Source organism: Podarcis cretensis, assembly GCF_951804945.1.
Source record: "Podarcis cretensis genome assembly, chromosome: 9".
Taxonomy (NCBI): Eukaryota; Metazoa; Chordata; class Lepidosauria; order Squamata; family Lacertidae; genus Podarcis; species Podarcis cretensis.
The window spans coordinates 21912681-21928675 of record NC_137178.1 but is presented as its reverse complement, the minus strand read 5'-3'; the positions used below and the strand labels follow the sequence as shown (position 1 = coordinate 21928675).

At 43.2% G+C, this 15995-nt stretch overlaps 1 protein-coding gene and 1 long non-coding RNA gene across 3 annotated transcripts in view; one reads left to right on the top strand and one right to left on the bottom strand.

Moving 5' to 3' along the window:
- Positions 1–15010, top strand: part of EMCN (endomucin) — a 37807-nt gene extending 22797 nt beyond the window's left edge. Inside the window, exons 8-14 of one of the 2 annotated variants that reach the window (XM_079990317.1) lie at positions 3291–3341; positions 4224–4319; positions 5585–5609; positions 9089–9150; positions 12845–12923; positions 13461–13537; positions 14666–15010. In XM_079990317.1, the coding sequence (XP_079846443.1) occupies positions 3291–3341; positions 4224–4319; positions 5585–5609; positions 9089–9150; positions 12845–12923; positions 13461–13488 (341 nt within the window). In that variant the 3' untranslated portion in view covers positions 13489–13537; positions 14666–15010. The remainder of the gene's footprint in view (positions 1–3290; positions 3342–4223; positions 4320–5584; positions 5610–9088; positions 9151–12844; positions 12924–13460; positions 13538–14665) is intronic. The other variant, XM_079990318.1, reaches the window with a different exon arrangement.
- The window catches only part of LOC307223936, a 58547-nt gene that overhangs the window by 5645 nt on the left and 36907 nt on the right, over positions 1–15995 (bottom strand). The window lies entirely within an intron of this gene.

Sequence of the window (15995 nt, the reverse complement as noted above, 5' to 3'; positions counted from 1 at the left end):
AAACAGAGCAAACCAGCCAGTTTAAGTTCTTGAGATCTTCTACTTTTGGCCTTTTTTCATTTTTGAATTTCTATCCTACCCTTCCTCCCCCAGGAGCCCAGGGCAGAAAACAGAAACACACAAACACAAAAACAAAGCAAAAACATTTTAACACCATAAAAACAATTTAAAAGCTGTTACAGTTTAAAACATCTAAAAGTAGTTACAGTTAAAAATATTCTTCCATCCAACAGTCTTAGGGTTGCCACCAAATGCCGGGGTAAACAGGAATGGTTTCAAATGCCTCCTGAAAGCTCCAGGTGTTCAGGATAAAGGACCTTCCCCGCAGTGGGTTCATTTGTAACCACTTTTGGCAGGTTTTATTTCTATAATTTGGAGAATTGGGAAGTTTAGAACAACATACGTATGTGTCATTTTTAAAAAATGAAAAAGTGTAGATCTTGTTTGAGCTCCTCCACCTCCAAATTACAAAAACATACTTTGTGTATTTTAGCATCCCCTTTGAGCCATCAGTCAGGAGCGTACTTGAGCTTAGCTTCACTTGGTTGCCATCCAAAAAGGAAGGGGGGAAAGAAACAAACGGAAGAAGACTGCAGTTGTTTAGTCAAAGGGCCATTTGAGAACACAATGGAGGGAGGTTGGTTTGGGGTCTCTGTCTCCCATGCCATCTGCTGGTCTGTTAACCACCTACTAGGATGAGGCAAGGCAGCAATGCAAAAAAGAAGGGGAAAAATAGGAGGCTTTCTCTCTCCCCGCTTCATAGCTCATTGCCCAACAACAACTTATTCCAGACAATATTGCCCTCCTCATTTTTCAGTAATGAGTCTGGAAGTCTTCCCAGATTCTTTTTACAGGGCAGCTGCCCCTCTAAACTCACAGCCCCCAAAGGAGTGTGAGGTTGACATGGAAGAGGCATAGAACAAGTTCAATAAGTCTGCCAGTCATTGTCAATTTCTTGGGCTTTCTATAGCGATGACTGATGCGGTGCAAATTGCTCATTAAAGGCAAACTGAAAACCATGATACTGTTGACCAGATATGCCTAACAGCACAAGGATATAAGCAGCAGCTTGAGATTACTTGTCCATCTAGATAAGCACAGTAGTGCTTATTCTGACTGATGGCAACAGTCTGGTGGTTACAGGAGATCCTTTAGGTCAGGTCTGGGGAACCTTTGACTTCCAGATGTTGCTTAACTGAACCAACTTCGGCCCTAGCAAGCATGGCTATTGTCGGGGGATGATGGGAGTTCTGACTCAGCAACATCTGGAGGGCCAAATGTCCCCTTTACCTACTCTATGTGACCTTGGGAGATACCAACAATTTATCCTGTAGCTTTATAGCAAAGGGTGGGGAGTTTTTGCAGCCCAAGGATTGGACTCCCCCTTGGTCAGCCCTTCAGGGGAACATGGCAGTGGCCAAGACGACAGTGAATGTGGCCAATGTGAGCATTTTAGCTTTTTCCAAGCCTTTCCAAGCTGAAGGATGGTTACCCATTCCCTCCTTTGCTGCTTTTTCCAGAAAGACCTTCCTTTCCTCTGAAGCTATGAGTACCCTGAAAATGGCTCCATCACAATGCAGTTAGGCTTGGAAAAAGCCTTCCATTGGTTCCAACAGAAGGCTTTCGTCAAGCCTTGTTGCATCAGGGAGGGGCAGATGAGACTCTGTTGGCTGTGGGGGGAAGGATGGCAGCAGGAGCTCTTAAGGCCTGCAAGTTAATGATTCCACAACCTTGTTTTACAGGCCTTTGCAGACAACATTTATGTTCTGCTACCGTGCTATAGGGCATTCAATTCTCGGCCATATGGCAAACTTACCTTTCACAAATGGAGGGAAAGGAAACCCTAGGAATAAATATAATGATCATGATTCACAACAGAATTTATAGTAAGGTTGCAGTCCTTTGATATGCCCTATTTTAGTAAATACTGACAGAAATATAGGAATTAAAGCATCTCAGAAACTTGAGGAGGTTAATATGTGGGCTTTTTATTTTTTAAAAAATTCACCTGGGATTCAGATAATAAGGTAAAGGTTAGTATGGATTGAGAAATGCTATCACTCAAGAAAGAAAGTAAAACAAATGCATATTTTTAAGACAATAACATCACCTAGAATGTAGGTTTCTTAAGTGTATATGAAAATTCAATAAAACATAATAATGGGTGCCAGATTATTTTTCAAATAAATAATATCACATAGTAGGGAGGCAGAAAACTGCTGACCAGCATAAGATTTTGGTTAATTCAATAAGGTTGAACCTGGATCAGCAGAAAATGTAATCTAGTTTTAATGAGACCAGCAATGTCAATGAAGAGAGCTATAACAAAATCCCTGAAAAGCATTAAATTAAACATATGCTAATGGTGTGTGTGTGTGTGTGTGTGTGTGTGTGTGTGTGTGTGTAAGGGGGGAGAGATCTGTGAAGTTGAGGTACTTGGATTTAATTCAGTCTAAATCTCTTGGAAGCAAATTATATTTAGTTGGCTTAAATTCTAAGCACTCAAATGGAATCAGGGGAGTGAAATTGGGTTATATCCAAGTGGACTGGGCTAATATTTGAGTTATAGATCGTTCCTAGCTTGGGATGGAAAAGAAATTTGATTCAGTTCATATTTTAAGCCATATCTACCCGATTTGCTCTTTTTAAAACAATACATGAAGCACAGCCATCCTTCTCCAAATTTTTCAAGGAAGTTCATTGCTCAAGCAGTGTGTGTATACTTTAGGGTAAAATGTGCAGACCCATATATTAGTGAAAATAACATGAAAATGGGGAAACAGATTTGCAAAAATGTGTACAAGCAAAACCAGGGCTTTTTTTCAGCCAGAACTCACTGGAACGCAGTTCCAGCACCTCTCAAGTGGGCGCTGTTGTCATTCTAAGAGAAGATGTTTGTGGCGAGTTACGGCACTTCTTTTTCTTGAAAAATAGCACTGAGCAAAACTGCATACAAAAAGGCATCTTTTGGGAGAAATTTGTTACTAAAATGCTGGTGAATTTTCCAATGACAATAAAAAATAAAAAATCACAAACTACTGTGGAAATGTGGAGAACTGACACTGGGAAAATGAGAAGGGAGAGAGGCGGAACCAAAGCAGCTTTTCTTGTCAGAGTAGTATCATAATAATTGCTCTTCAGTCTACTGGTGACTTGGAACAGGACAGCAGTGGGATGTGGGGTGATAAGAAGGCTGCAGTTGTGTTCAACTGCTAGCTGATTTTTTTTTTTAAAAGCAGAAACCATGCAAGTGAATGTTTTACTTTAATCACATTTTTTCTTTCTCGTAGGCAACACTGTAAATGCACACGCTGAAAAACAGGATCACCCCTCTTATACCAGTAAGTACACTGAGTGTGGTGGTTTTATGGCAGCTGCCGAAATAAAATTGTCAGCAACTTAACTTCAGTCCTTGGTGGACAGTGAACCTAATTACAGAAAGCTGTCTACCTGCCTGCATAAGAGCTTATCTGCAAGAGAGACAGGCTCTAATGAGAGCAGAACTGACATCGCCTTTCACCCTCTGAGCCCTGAAATTATTCTTGAGGTTGGAGGTCAAAGCCGCAATATCATGCAAGTGATAACCCTGGATCAGGTCATTCTTACAGAGAGCATGAACAAGGGGATATGTCTGCCCAATAACATCACAAATACAACATAAATCATAGAGAATAATTAACAAATCATCAGTAAAACAATGTGTGGCATTTGCCTCCTATCAAAGGCAGCAGTTCTGTCCCGGACAAAGAAACCCACATACACACACACAAACATAACGTAACAACATAACATAGCATAACAACATAACATGCACACACAATGCAATGCACACACACAAATTGGAATTTTACTGCAGTTGCTGCTGACACTTTTTTGAAATCTCATCCTTAATTCCCCTAGGAAAAGTGTTAAACACCGTTAGGCCTGTCAAGGAAGGGTATATATGGACGCAGGCCTCGCAGCATGGATATTGCTGTTTACTGCAGAGGCCTTTGGAACCGGGGAGGAAGTCAGGTTATGGTCTTTCATAATGGCTGTAAGCCTGCCACCCAGTGGTTGCACTGGAAAATAGGAAAGCTGGGAAATTAGGTAAGAATTTCCACTGCAGGCACTGTGTAGAAAGGGGTCAGGGAGGAACATGTTTTGCGTGTTTTTTTCTTTTAAAAAAGAATCTAAGATGTTGACATGTATGAATTAAAACAGTTTTTCTCCATTGCATGCAGCCATTATTTTGCCGGTCATCATTGCCTTGATAGTCATATCCCTTTCTGTATTCCTTCTGGTGACTTTGTACAGAATGTGCTTGAAGACAACTCCAGGTATCTATTCAACTTTTAACCAAAAATAAATAAAAATTTTTTTTGAATAATATTTTAAACGGGTTTGAATTATATTTCCCATTGTAATTTCAGCTGCAGCATGTTTTTGAACCGATTGGGATTTTTTGCGATGCCTTGCTTTATTTGTAAACATGATGTCCAACATGTCGCACTGAGTTGTTGCTTATCCAGCCTAAGCATCATCAACCAGCCTCCTTGCCTCAAGAGGGAGCTGTCAGCAGGCTTTTGGACACCCTACGGTTTGCAGAAGAACCGGAAACGAGTCCAATGAAGACTGAGCATGCTCAGTCTTTGCGGAGTAATGACTGATTGCAGAGGGTAGCTGTACTGCAGAGGGTAGCTAGAATCCCAAATATCAGCTCTATTCACAGCAATATTAAGTTGCAGATCAACATACCCATGACTAAACAAATAATGCTTCGGTCTCCCTTCCCTGGGGGGTTGTGTATATGAGTTTATATTTTATTCTGTATCTATGTTATGGGTCGTTGGACCGTAATCAAGATATTATATATATAGTTGCAAGAGGGAATAGGGGGGATTCAATTCAGTTCACATTTAAAGGCATATCTGCCTAATTCACACTTTCTGAAACAATATGCAAACCAAAACACAGCCAGCCTTCAAAATTTACACTTCTCAGAATTGTGCAATGCAGTTCTCCTGCCAAGTAATGTGTACAACAATACATATGTTAGGGTAAAGTGTGTGACAACATGCATAGATTAGTGAAGATAGCATACAAAAATGCACTATATTAGAGAAATTATAAGTATTAGGGGGAAATATACTTTGCAACTAATATGTATATTAGGCAAAAGTACATACCAGAAAATAAGGGTGTAACTACTTTTATTCTGAATTTTGATTTGTTTTAACCCACTCTGGGGCTTGCTGCTGAACTAATATGGAAAGGTAAAGAACTGAAGATTTGAAAACTGAGGGATTGTGAGAAACTGTAATTCACATATTTACCCATCCGTACTCAGAAAAGAGGCGGTAGTTAGGCTCCCATTCTTATTGCTCCCGAAATCACTTACAACTGTATAACCCTAGCAAGTAAATCATTCCTTATTGCCAAATTCAGTGAATGCTCACATTGCATGATTATTCTGATATGCAAGAAGGAGAAAATCCTGGCATGTGAAAGAGTTACATGTGATGGAGAAGACTAGGTAGGAATCTTACTCCCTGACAATTAGCTTTGGGATATCCATATCATGTGAATCTCCTTTTCCTTTCAGAGAGACAAGAAAACGGAACTGAACAGTAAGTTGTTTTCCTTTCCTCCCATCCTATGCTAATATAAAGGTGCCTTATGGAAGCGGTCCCTTGAAGGCAGCAAGAGCCAGGATGGTACCCTCCAGATGCTGTGGGGCTCCCCACACCCATCAGCCCCAGCCAGCATGATGAGAGTCATAGCCTCACGTTGGCTACCTCTGCTATAATGGTCCAGGTTTTGAAAATAACTAGGCCATTCTGCCACTAGTTCAGCTATCTTGCAATTCCTGTCCCTGCAACCCAGCCGTGCATGTTCTTCAAATTCGGAAGAACCCCACTGTGGCACTGGCTTTCTGACAGTTTCTTTTGAGATACAAATCTGGACTTATCAAGAAGGTCTTGACATCTCTACAGTACATGGTCAGAGTCATTCCCATAAATGAGAGAGAGACGAGAGATTTGCAGAAGTCCGTTCACAAAAATACACTCTGACACGGTCCTTCTTGATCTGTGTGCATGGCCTCTTCATATTTGTTACTGTGTGAGAACAAAACACACCTGATGTCTGCACAGATTCATGCAGCTTTATCAGCGTGCCTCCTCTATTCAGTAGCTATCAGCCTCTGTAATAACCAGTGTGGGTTTGTTTGGGAGATAAAACTTCAGAATGAGGGCAGCTGGGAAGATTGATTTCTATCACTCCCCTGACAACACAGAGCCAGGCAACATCTTTCTTCCATAACTGCTTCATGGAATCATGGAGTTGGGATGGTCAACTGCAAATGCAGAAAATTGGCTGCTACAGAATCGCTCATAGCCTTTTAAAAGGTTATTAAGCCTCTGCTTGAAAACTACCACTTTCAGTCCTATTCAATCCCACTGCTGAACACTCTATATACTCTGTGGTAGCCAGTCCCCATTGGGATTGGTAGGGCAGAAGACAAGGAGGCCGATAATAGGTGGCGCCAGAGCCAACAACAGATTTGGTGTTGTTTAGTCATTTAGTCGTGTCCAACTCTTCATGACCCCATGGACCAGAGCATGCCAGGCACTCTTGTCTTCCACTGCCTCCCACAGTTTGGTCAGACTCATGTTTGTAGCTTCGAGAACACCGTCCAACCATCTTGTCCTCTGTCGTCCCCTTCTCCTTGTGCCCTCCATCTTTCCCAACATCAGGGTCTTTTCCAGGGAGTCTTCTCTTCTCATGAGGTGGCCAAAGTATTGGAGCCTCAGCTTCAGGATCTGTCCTTCCAGTGAGCACTCAGGGCTGATTTCCTTCACAATGGAGAAGTTTGGTCTTCTTGCAGTCCATGAGACTCTCAAGAGTCTCTTCCAGCACCATAATTCAAAAGCATCAATTCTTTGGCGATCAGTCTTCTTTATGGTCCAGCTCTCACTTCCAACAACAGATAGTGCCAGCTCATTCTCACTTTGACCCCTGTTGATCTTTGTGAATCTTCCTCCCTGTTGAGTTCTAGAAGGCTAAGGAGGAGGAAGTTGACAGCCAGGACCTCCCCACCACCTCACCCTTCCCACCCTCCATTTCTCCCTCCCAGTAAGCAGCAGTAACTCTGCTGCCAGAAGGTCATGTGAGCACCACCCTCACAGTCTGCTACAGCAGCCTCAGGACCACTCCTTGGAATGGGAGTAAGAGGGCAGGGAGAAGGGCATATTGAAGTTATTGGAACAGTGTCCCATTTGCCCTAACAGACATGCCTTTGCTGTTTATTCTGCCAGGAAGTCCTTCCTCACATTAATACAAATCGTGTCCTCCCTAAAAGAGGGCACGTGTTGCAGTGAGACCTGGAGACTGACCACCTGTGTTGTGGGTGGGTAAGATTGGTCAGCCACAACGCCCGATTGGTAGGTCCCTCGATGTTGGGTTCAGTCTGACCAATGGGGTGCAGTCTAAACGGATCAAGGGACCTATATATACCAATGCACATGACCCAGAGCTTCCTCTTTTGGCTCATGCATTCGGAACACCAGCCTACCTCACCCTACTTTTAGGTCATTTTGCGATTTACCTTGCTGTGCCGTCGTGTGTCATCTGTCGTTGGGACAGGGGCACGACAGGAATTTCCCCACTTGGCTGATTGGCTGTTGCCATTTGGGTTTCACCTGCCACATAGCAAGTCGTCACAACTTGTAAGGTTGTGGATAGGCACTGGTTCAGGTGTTAGGGATGGAAGAACGATCTCGCCATCCCTTTGTGAAGGGTATTCCATTAAAGGAATCCAGGGACTCATCTGGTTTGGTCAACCCCCAAGAGGGGGTTGTGCCTGTGCCTGAGTCCCGGGGGGCATCTGGGTGGTGAACATAGTCTGTTCCTGGCTTTTCACCTACCCAGGTGTTCACCCTAGGCTGACCTATGCTGGTGCCCTGGGTCAGCGCTGCAGGGAGCTAGTCGAACCAGAGCCTATGTAACCACTCACCTTCTGTAATCAATAAAGCTGTGGCCTAAATTCTACCAAAAACCAAAACTAAAATTTGAGTCAAGTGTGTCTTTATTGAGTGGGGAGGTCTCTGGGTCTGAACACGCAATTTCCCTTTCTTATAATTTGAATGACTTTCGTGTTGTAAATGTATTTGGCAGAAAGAGTCCCAGGTAGTTTACACACCTAAATACACACCTAAATTCTGTAGCAGCAGTGACTGTTCCCAGTTCTCAAATGGCCCATACCCTGTCCATCCTTGTTTATTATTATTATTTTTTAGAAATCTATTATGTGCAGGAGGAAGTTGCCTTTTTCTTTATTAAGTCCTTTATTTGCAGATTCAGGTGGACTTGAGAGGTTTGGCACATTCCTCTGCTGCTGACCCAAATACCAAGCTATACTCTCTAACTACAATAAAATTCTTGACAACTTTTTTCAGCTCACTGTTACCTCTGGAAGATCTTTTTCAAACTTTTTCAAACAGTATTTTCCAAATAGTATTATGAATTTAGTCCGTTTGGCTATTCTTTCAGACAGAGTTGGTTTTTCCAAAACTCTACTGTCCCTATCTGGTTAAGAGAATGCAGTTGCTGCTTACAGTAACTTAGAGTATTCATCTTGAAAATGCATTGATACAGAACCTGTTTCCTTCACAAGGGGTACTTCTAGACTCTTGCTATTTGGGGGCAGTATTCAACCGTAGATTGGCAGATTAAGGTTGCACAATTAAAGTTGATTCCATGCTCTTGAGCAACAAATCTATCCCTCCCTCCCCCTAAAAATTGATATTTTTTTTCTGATAAGGAAAAATACACTGAAAAGTGTGAGATAGCTATTGTTCGATGCAACATCCAGCTCTGTCCCAGAAGGTGCAGATGTCCTCAGTGGCCAGGAATTTCTTTTACCATCTTCAGTTGGTAAGACAGTCCTGGCCATTCCTGTACTGGAATAACTTGACCACAGTCTTATTTATTTAAATACAGTATTTATGTACTGCTTGGATCAGCTAAATTGAATCCTCTTCTAGAAATGTACTCTGTCCCCCTCATGCTTTAAATGTCTCCAAACACCTTCAACATCTCCCAACAGAGCGCCATCGGATAAAGAGAATGTGAAGCTTATTTCTGTGAAGACAACTTCTCCAGAAAATGGTAAGTCATGATTGCTCATCACTGCCTATACAGTGGTACCTTGGGTTACAGATTGCTTCAGGTTACAGATACTTCAGGTTACAGACTCCGCTAACCCAGAAATAGTACCTCGGGTTAAGAACTCTGCTTCAGGATGAGAACAGAAATTGTGTGGCAGCGGCAGGAGGCCCCATTAGCTAAGAACAGTTTCAGGTTGAGAACGGACCTCCAGAACGAATTCAGTTCTTAACCTGAGGTACCACTGTACTGGGAACTAGCAAGAAGTAAAGGATGGGTTTCTTTAAAAATGGTTAAGTTTAAAGGAAACATCTTTTTTTCTATTACCATTTCTATTAGATGTCATATGTGATGGGATAATGAGCTGCTTGTGCGTAAAAGCTTGATCCCTCAGAGATTACTCAGTGTAGTAAATCTCTGCCTTGAGCGGAGCCCTTTGGCATGGCTCCGTCAGTCGCTGGTAGAATCTGACAGTGGGCGTCTGCGGAAACGTTTCCAACATAAAAGCTGTTTAACGGAAACGCGTCTCCTGGATTCTCTGCGTGACAGTTTCCAGCGAGGGATGGGGGTCCCTAAAGGGGGTCCTGATACCTCCTCACTGTTCTCACTGGAAGTATCCCAGAGCCTCCCCTCCGACTCCCTTTCCCTTGGAGCTCCTGCACCCCCCCTACTGGTTCCCTCTTCTGCTGTAGTGTCTCTGGTATTCTCCTGGAGCCTTTCCACCATCTGTTCTTCCGATGGCAGTTCCCTGACATCATAGTTGGCCTGGGCATGAAAAGAGTGTACCCCTGTGGCACTAGGGGCAGAGACCCATGTGACAAAAATTTGCATTAAATTTGCATATTCTAAATTATGTGTATAAGTGCCTCCGCTGGGTGAATAGAGTCTCACCCAGTAAGTTTCTTAAAAGCTACAGAATGGGGCGAGAGGTTTGGAGCCCAGCTCAAAAAACCTGAAGCTCAGCCCCTCTAACAATGCCCACAGCACATCCTCACCATGCTCAGCACACCTCTGCGGCTCCCCATTACAGGGGAAAAGCAGTCATACTTTTCTCTATTTACTTACCGTTACAATCCCTCCCCTCTATGGCTGGCCCTACCATGAGTCAGAGTGAATCTGCTGCCTCAGGTGGGTGGATGCTGTGGGAGGGGACGCCATCTTGCCCTTCTCCTGAGGCGACAAAATATCTTGGGCAAGCCCTGCTCCTTCCTTCCATTACAGAACTCAAGAAGGTATATAACAGGAGCAAGGCAGCAGTAAATCATGCCACGCAAGTTGGAGTTCACTCTTCATAAGCAAAAACACGACCTGCACAGGAGTGTTAGGCCTCATGAGCACAGCAACTCATATTCAGTAGGTCTTGCCCCCATGAAGCAGTTGCTAAGACTGAAGGCCCCTGTCTCCCCACAGCTGCCTAAGTCCCTTCCTTGCTTGGATTTTTTTCCAAGCAATCAGAGACTGTGTCTGTGCATCGCCCATCTGTCCTCCACCCTTTTCATGGCACTTCTGGTTCTGGGAGACAAGGGGGAAGGGGAGACACCTGTGACTCTTCACCAGCCTGATTCATCTCTGCCTTTTGGCCTCTCTCCTCCCATCCTCCTGCTTCAGCTTCTGCCTCTGATTCAGGATCTCTTTCTGCCACAGACTTTCCCAGCTCACTAAGCCCTGTTGCCTCCTCAGCTTCCAACACCTGCTCTGAGTCTTCTCACCTCTTTGTTGACCCACCAGCACTCCCCAGGCTCTGAGCCTTCTTCCCTTGGGGGTTCCCCAGCTGGTTCCTCCTACCATTCCTCTGTGTCCAACCAGTACAATACAGTATACCTGTGGTTCTCAGGGACTCACTCATCCCTGCACTGGCCAGACCCACACCTGAGCTCCAGCAAGATGGTTCCTTCAAACCAGACCCTAAGATTGATTATCCCACTGAAAAATCCCTAATAAAGCCTTCCCAGAATTCTAGGACTCAGTAGAACGCAGTTCAAAAAACACTACTATAGAGTTATCAAAGTATTCCTCTTAGCCTTGGTGATGTCTAACTTGCAGCAACAGGAGAATCATACTGACAGATTCTTTATTTTTTTAGGAAATTGGGAATGAGCTTCTAATGCCTCTGGGAGCTTCTGAATCTTCCACCTTGGCTCTGAGTCCTCTTTTTGCAGAGCAAAAGCTTGATAAACTCGTTACTGAACAATGTTGTGTGCATACTATATTTGGAAGAGAACTGAGTCATAACCACTCGAGAAACATTATTTTTCCCCGCTTCCCTCTCACACTCCAGCTAATTTGATTCATATTTAATACACTTTGCAGCTGAATTTTCAGAAGTTTAATACCTTTTCAGCTCACACACATTTCCATAAGTATAAAATCCACTTTTGCCTTTCAGGTCCTATAGAATGTTGAGGGGTTTTTTTTTTCAGGAAAAGGGCTTGAAAGCAAAGGTTCTTCTCCCTCTAGATCCTCCTTGGATGTTCCTTTTTCATATGTGTAATCACATTCACCTTTATCTGTGTCTTCTAAAGAAGTGAGGCTAATTCTTTGAGATCTGTACACAACCCAGGTCAAAGCAGTTCAATAACAGCAGGAAATGCACAGAAAGATGGGCAACTGCCCAAAAGGTACAGCTTAGTTCTGTGCTGAAGTGTAGATTTAACACATAATCATGGTTTAAGAAAACTTAACCATGGTTATGGGTTATCTCTGCTCTGGTTCACACAGTTGCTGCTTGACTTGGGATGCAAATGAAATTTGATTCAGTTCTCATGCAAAGGTGATCTTTACACCCACATTTTCCAAAGCAAAGCACGAACCAAAACACAACCATGCCCTGAAATTCGCACTTCTCTGAATTTGGCAGTGCTATTCTCCCACCAAGTAATATACTAAGGTAAATAAGCACAACAACATGCATGTATTTGTGAAAATAGAACACACAAATGTTAGGAGAAATTGCTTTGCAAAATATATTAGGCAAAATTGCATATTAGGAGAAATTAGCGTAAAAATGATGGTGAATTTTCATGATGACTTTTTAAAAAAACACTAACTGACATAGAAATGTGGAGAACTGAACTTCAGATTAGAGGTATTAGAAATGAAGAGGAAAAATTACAGATTCACCCATCCCTATTTTGGGCATAACATAGACTATTGACCCTGTCAGTCATCTTTGAGTGATGGCACATCTAGTACCTGTTTTATATTCAAGACAGTGAATTAACTGTGCACTGTCCCCTGAACCAAAGCACAACCCATCCTCTCTCTTTTTTCCTTGATCTGGGGAATGGGGAGAACTCTTGCAGGACTGCACTAAGAGCCCTGCCAGAAAGCTCCATAAAACCTTGTTAATACACCAGTGATGTTACCAATATCTGTTTGGGGCCTGAATTCCTTAACTGTGATTCAAGAGACAGCGCAATGCCTTTGTAAGCATAATAAGCACCCTACTGGATCAGACCAAAGGCCTATCTAGGCCAGCATTCTGTTTTCACTATGGCCAACCAGATGGGTCTACAAGCAGGATGTTAGCACAATAACACTTTCCTGCTCATGATCTGTAGCCTCTGGCATTCTGTATGCTGATGGTGCTAAGCAGATTTGGTTTTCACCTAATATAGTTTAGTAAGATTTTGTATTATGCTTTACATCTCCGATATATATCTACTCCCCATTAACATTTATTTTCCTTCTGGGCCAGGAATGTCCAGTTTCTTGAATCTTTCCTCATATGACTTGCCTTTAGGCATGTCATTACCTTTGGAGCCCTTCAAACCAATGTGAGTACTCCCATTGGTTACAAGATTTCAGGCAAGGTCCATGCATTTGACTGTGTGCTTAGAAATTTGGTCTAAATTGATGCCATGAAGGTTGGGCTTAAGTTACTTCCAGAAGACACTTACCGTGGTGGTGGAATATATATGTGTGTGTGTAGAGCTACATCAGGGGAAGCCAATGTGGTGAGACCTCCAGATGCAGTGGACTATAACTCCCATCAGCCCCAGCTAGCATCACAAACTATAAGTGATGATGGGAGTTGTAGTCTAAAACATATCTCTGAGCTACCTATACTTGGGAAAAGATTAACCTTTGCCCCCCCCCTTTTTGGAACTACAAATGAGTAGCTGAACTCATTTCTAATTATGCATCTATATGCAATGCAGACATACTAGATTATGTGGGCCACATTTCTCTGGATAGCTCTCATTTCTGTGGCTCTCCTCCACTGACTGCAATGGCCTATGGCTAATACAGCAAATTCTGGTGTGATTACGCCTTTGTGCCCAATTAAGTGACATGCACTTCCTGTTTCTTAGGCGATCAGGCTACTCAAGGGAAGAATAGAACTCGGCAGCAGAATGATTCGTCTTCTTCACACCTTGGCAACAAACGGGTATGTTCAAGACCTTCCATTTGCTAAACATGGCCTTGATATTTCTTTTTTTTTTTTTAGTGCTAATCAAATGTTTTTCACTGGGAAAGGCAGAGAACCCTTTTCTTAGATAAACCTTCAAAGGGTATGGAGCAAATTCTGCTATGGATTCCTGAACTACAATAGCAAAGTGGATATGGTGCCGTTTGGAGCTTTGGAGCATCGGGATTTATAAGCCCTGGAGAGAGAAAATGGAAGGTTGTTTATGGAAGTTTTAGGTACAATCTGGCCAGAATTGAACTTGGGCCTCATAAGACACTGCATAAAGGTAACATGGCACCTCCCAGCTGTATCATGAAGCAGAATACTTCAGCTGAGACCATCAAACAACGAGTTTCTTCACTCCCACTGGCAATGGCATGGGTGTGAATCACAGGTAGAGGAATTCAAACTTATGCAATGAATTTTTTGCAGTACATCCAGGAGGTAGAAAACTTGCCACCAGAAGACAGTTTGTCATGGTGTAGGTCAAGGATGTCCAACCGATTAACCACAATCAACAGGTTGATCCCCGGATAGTCACGGTCTATCTTGGTCAATCACAGGATCTCTATCAATTGGTGGAAGAGAAAAACAATGGATTGAAAGCGCTGCCCCCTGCGCTTTGTTCCTCTGTTGCATCAAATGGGCAGTCTTCAATCATCTGTTGCCGACGAGTTTGCATACGGAAGTACTCATTACTGCTGCATTGTGGTTTAAATTTGCCCCCCCCCCCAAAAAAAAAGGTCAACAACTTTGGCCTTATACTGGGAGTAAATCGCAGTCTCTTGGGAGTTGGACGTGCCTAGTGTAGGTAATGTCTCAACTGGTTCTTAGGTTGTGGTTAGGAAGGACTTGGCTTCTACGTTCACTTGTCCTAGAGATGTTAAGATAAGATAGAGTGGTGGGAATTTACATCTCTCCAAAGTACTGCCCATATCTGCAAATGAACCAACTCCATCTAAGAATTTAAGCTTTATAACTGCAGCTTGATACAACAGGGCTCATTTTGTTTTTGCACCCTAAAAGCAGCCTAGCTGACCTTCCTTTTATGAACCCAGAATAATCTTTCTGGAATAAATAACCCTGTGTAACATTACCGTGTTTCAGGTGTGAAGACATCCTGTTTCATGAATTCCTCCTGGAAGGAGTCACTCATCAAAGCGGACATTCCAATGGAGCACGGTGGATTCATGGCGTCTCCACATCTACAGACAGAATGTGCACACTTACTTCATAATAGTTTTATCTACAAATTGCCACTTCCCCCTCTTACATGCCTGCTGTTTTTATATTTTTTTATAGTGGCTCTGTTAACTGGTGTATAGTACATATTTATTGATATCCCCGTATGTAAAAGCACTAAAATGTTCACATTTTATAATACTAATGTCAAATCAATATTTGACTGGTGGTGAGAAATTCTGTATATATAAAAAATGTTCTGCCTGTAAAGAGGGAAAAGTTAATACATTTTCTTGTACTTCCAGTTTTTCAAAAATAGTCATACCACATGGACCACATGGAGGGCTTTGTGTAGGCAGAACTGCACACTGGTGTCCTAACTTTCCATCCATAAAAGAAAGGAGTTTGTGGAATGGAGCTTTCCAACCACTCCCTTCCCTTTGCAGTTCCCCGTGCCCCCAAAAAACTCTGCTCCCAGTGTTTGGGGGACCCAGTGGTTGGGGGAGAGCCAGTGTGGTGTAGTGGTTAAGAGCGGTAGTCTCATAATCTGGTGAACCTGGTTCGCGTCTCCGCGGCTTCACATGCAGCTGCTGGGTGACCTTGGGCTAGTCACACTTCTCTGAAGTCTCTCAGCCTCACTCACTTCACAGAGTGTTTTTGTGGGGGAGGAAGGGAAAGGAGAATGTTAGCCGCTTTGAGACTCCTTCAGGTAGTGATAAAGCGGGATATCAAATCCAAACTCTTCTTCTTCGTCATCGTCTTCTTCTCCTCCTCCTCCTCCTCCTCCTCCTCCTTCTTCTTCAGAAAGCTGTGTGATCTGGGGCAGAGTACAGTGGTGCCCCGCAAGACGAATGCCTCGCAAGACAAAAAACCCGCTAGACGAAAGGGTTTTCCGTTTTTGAGGTGCTTCGCAAGACGAATTTCCCTATGGGCTTGCTTCGCAAGACGAAAATGTCTTGCGAGTTTTTCCGACTCCCCCCCCCCTTTTTCTAAGCCGCTAAGCCGCTAAAAGCCGCTAATAGCGCTAATCCGCTAAGCCACTAATGGGCTTGCTTCGCAAGACGAAAAAACCGCTAGACGAAGAGACTCGCGGAACGGATTCTTTTCGTCTTGCGAGGCACCACTGTACCACATACAGAGTGTGTGTTTGCAGGGGAGAATTCCCCCCTGCTTTACTTGAACTGTTCTCCAAGCACATATCTAATTCTTCAGATAATGACCTGCTTTACATATCACATACGGTAAACCGGAGTTT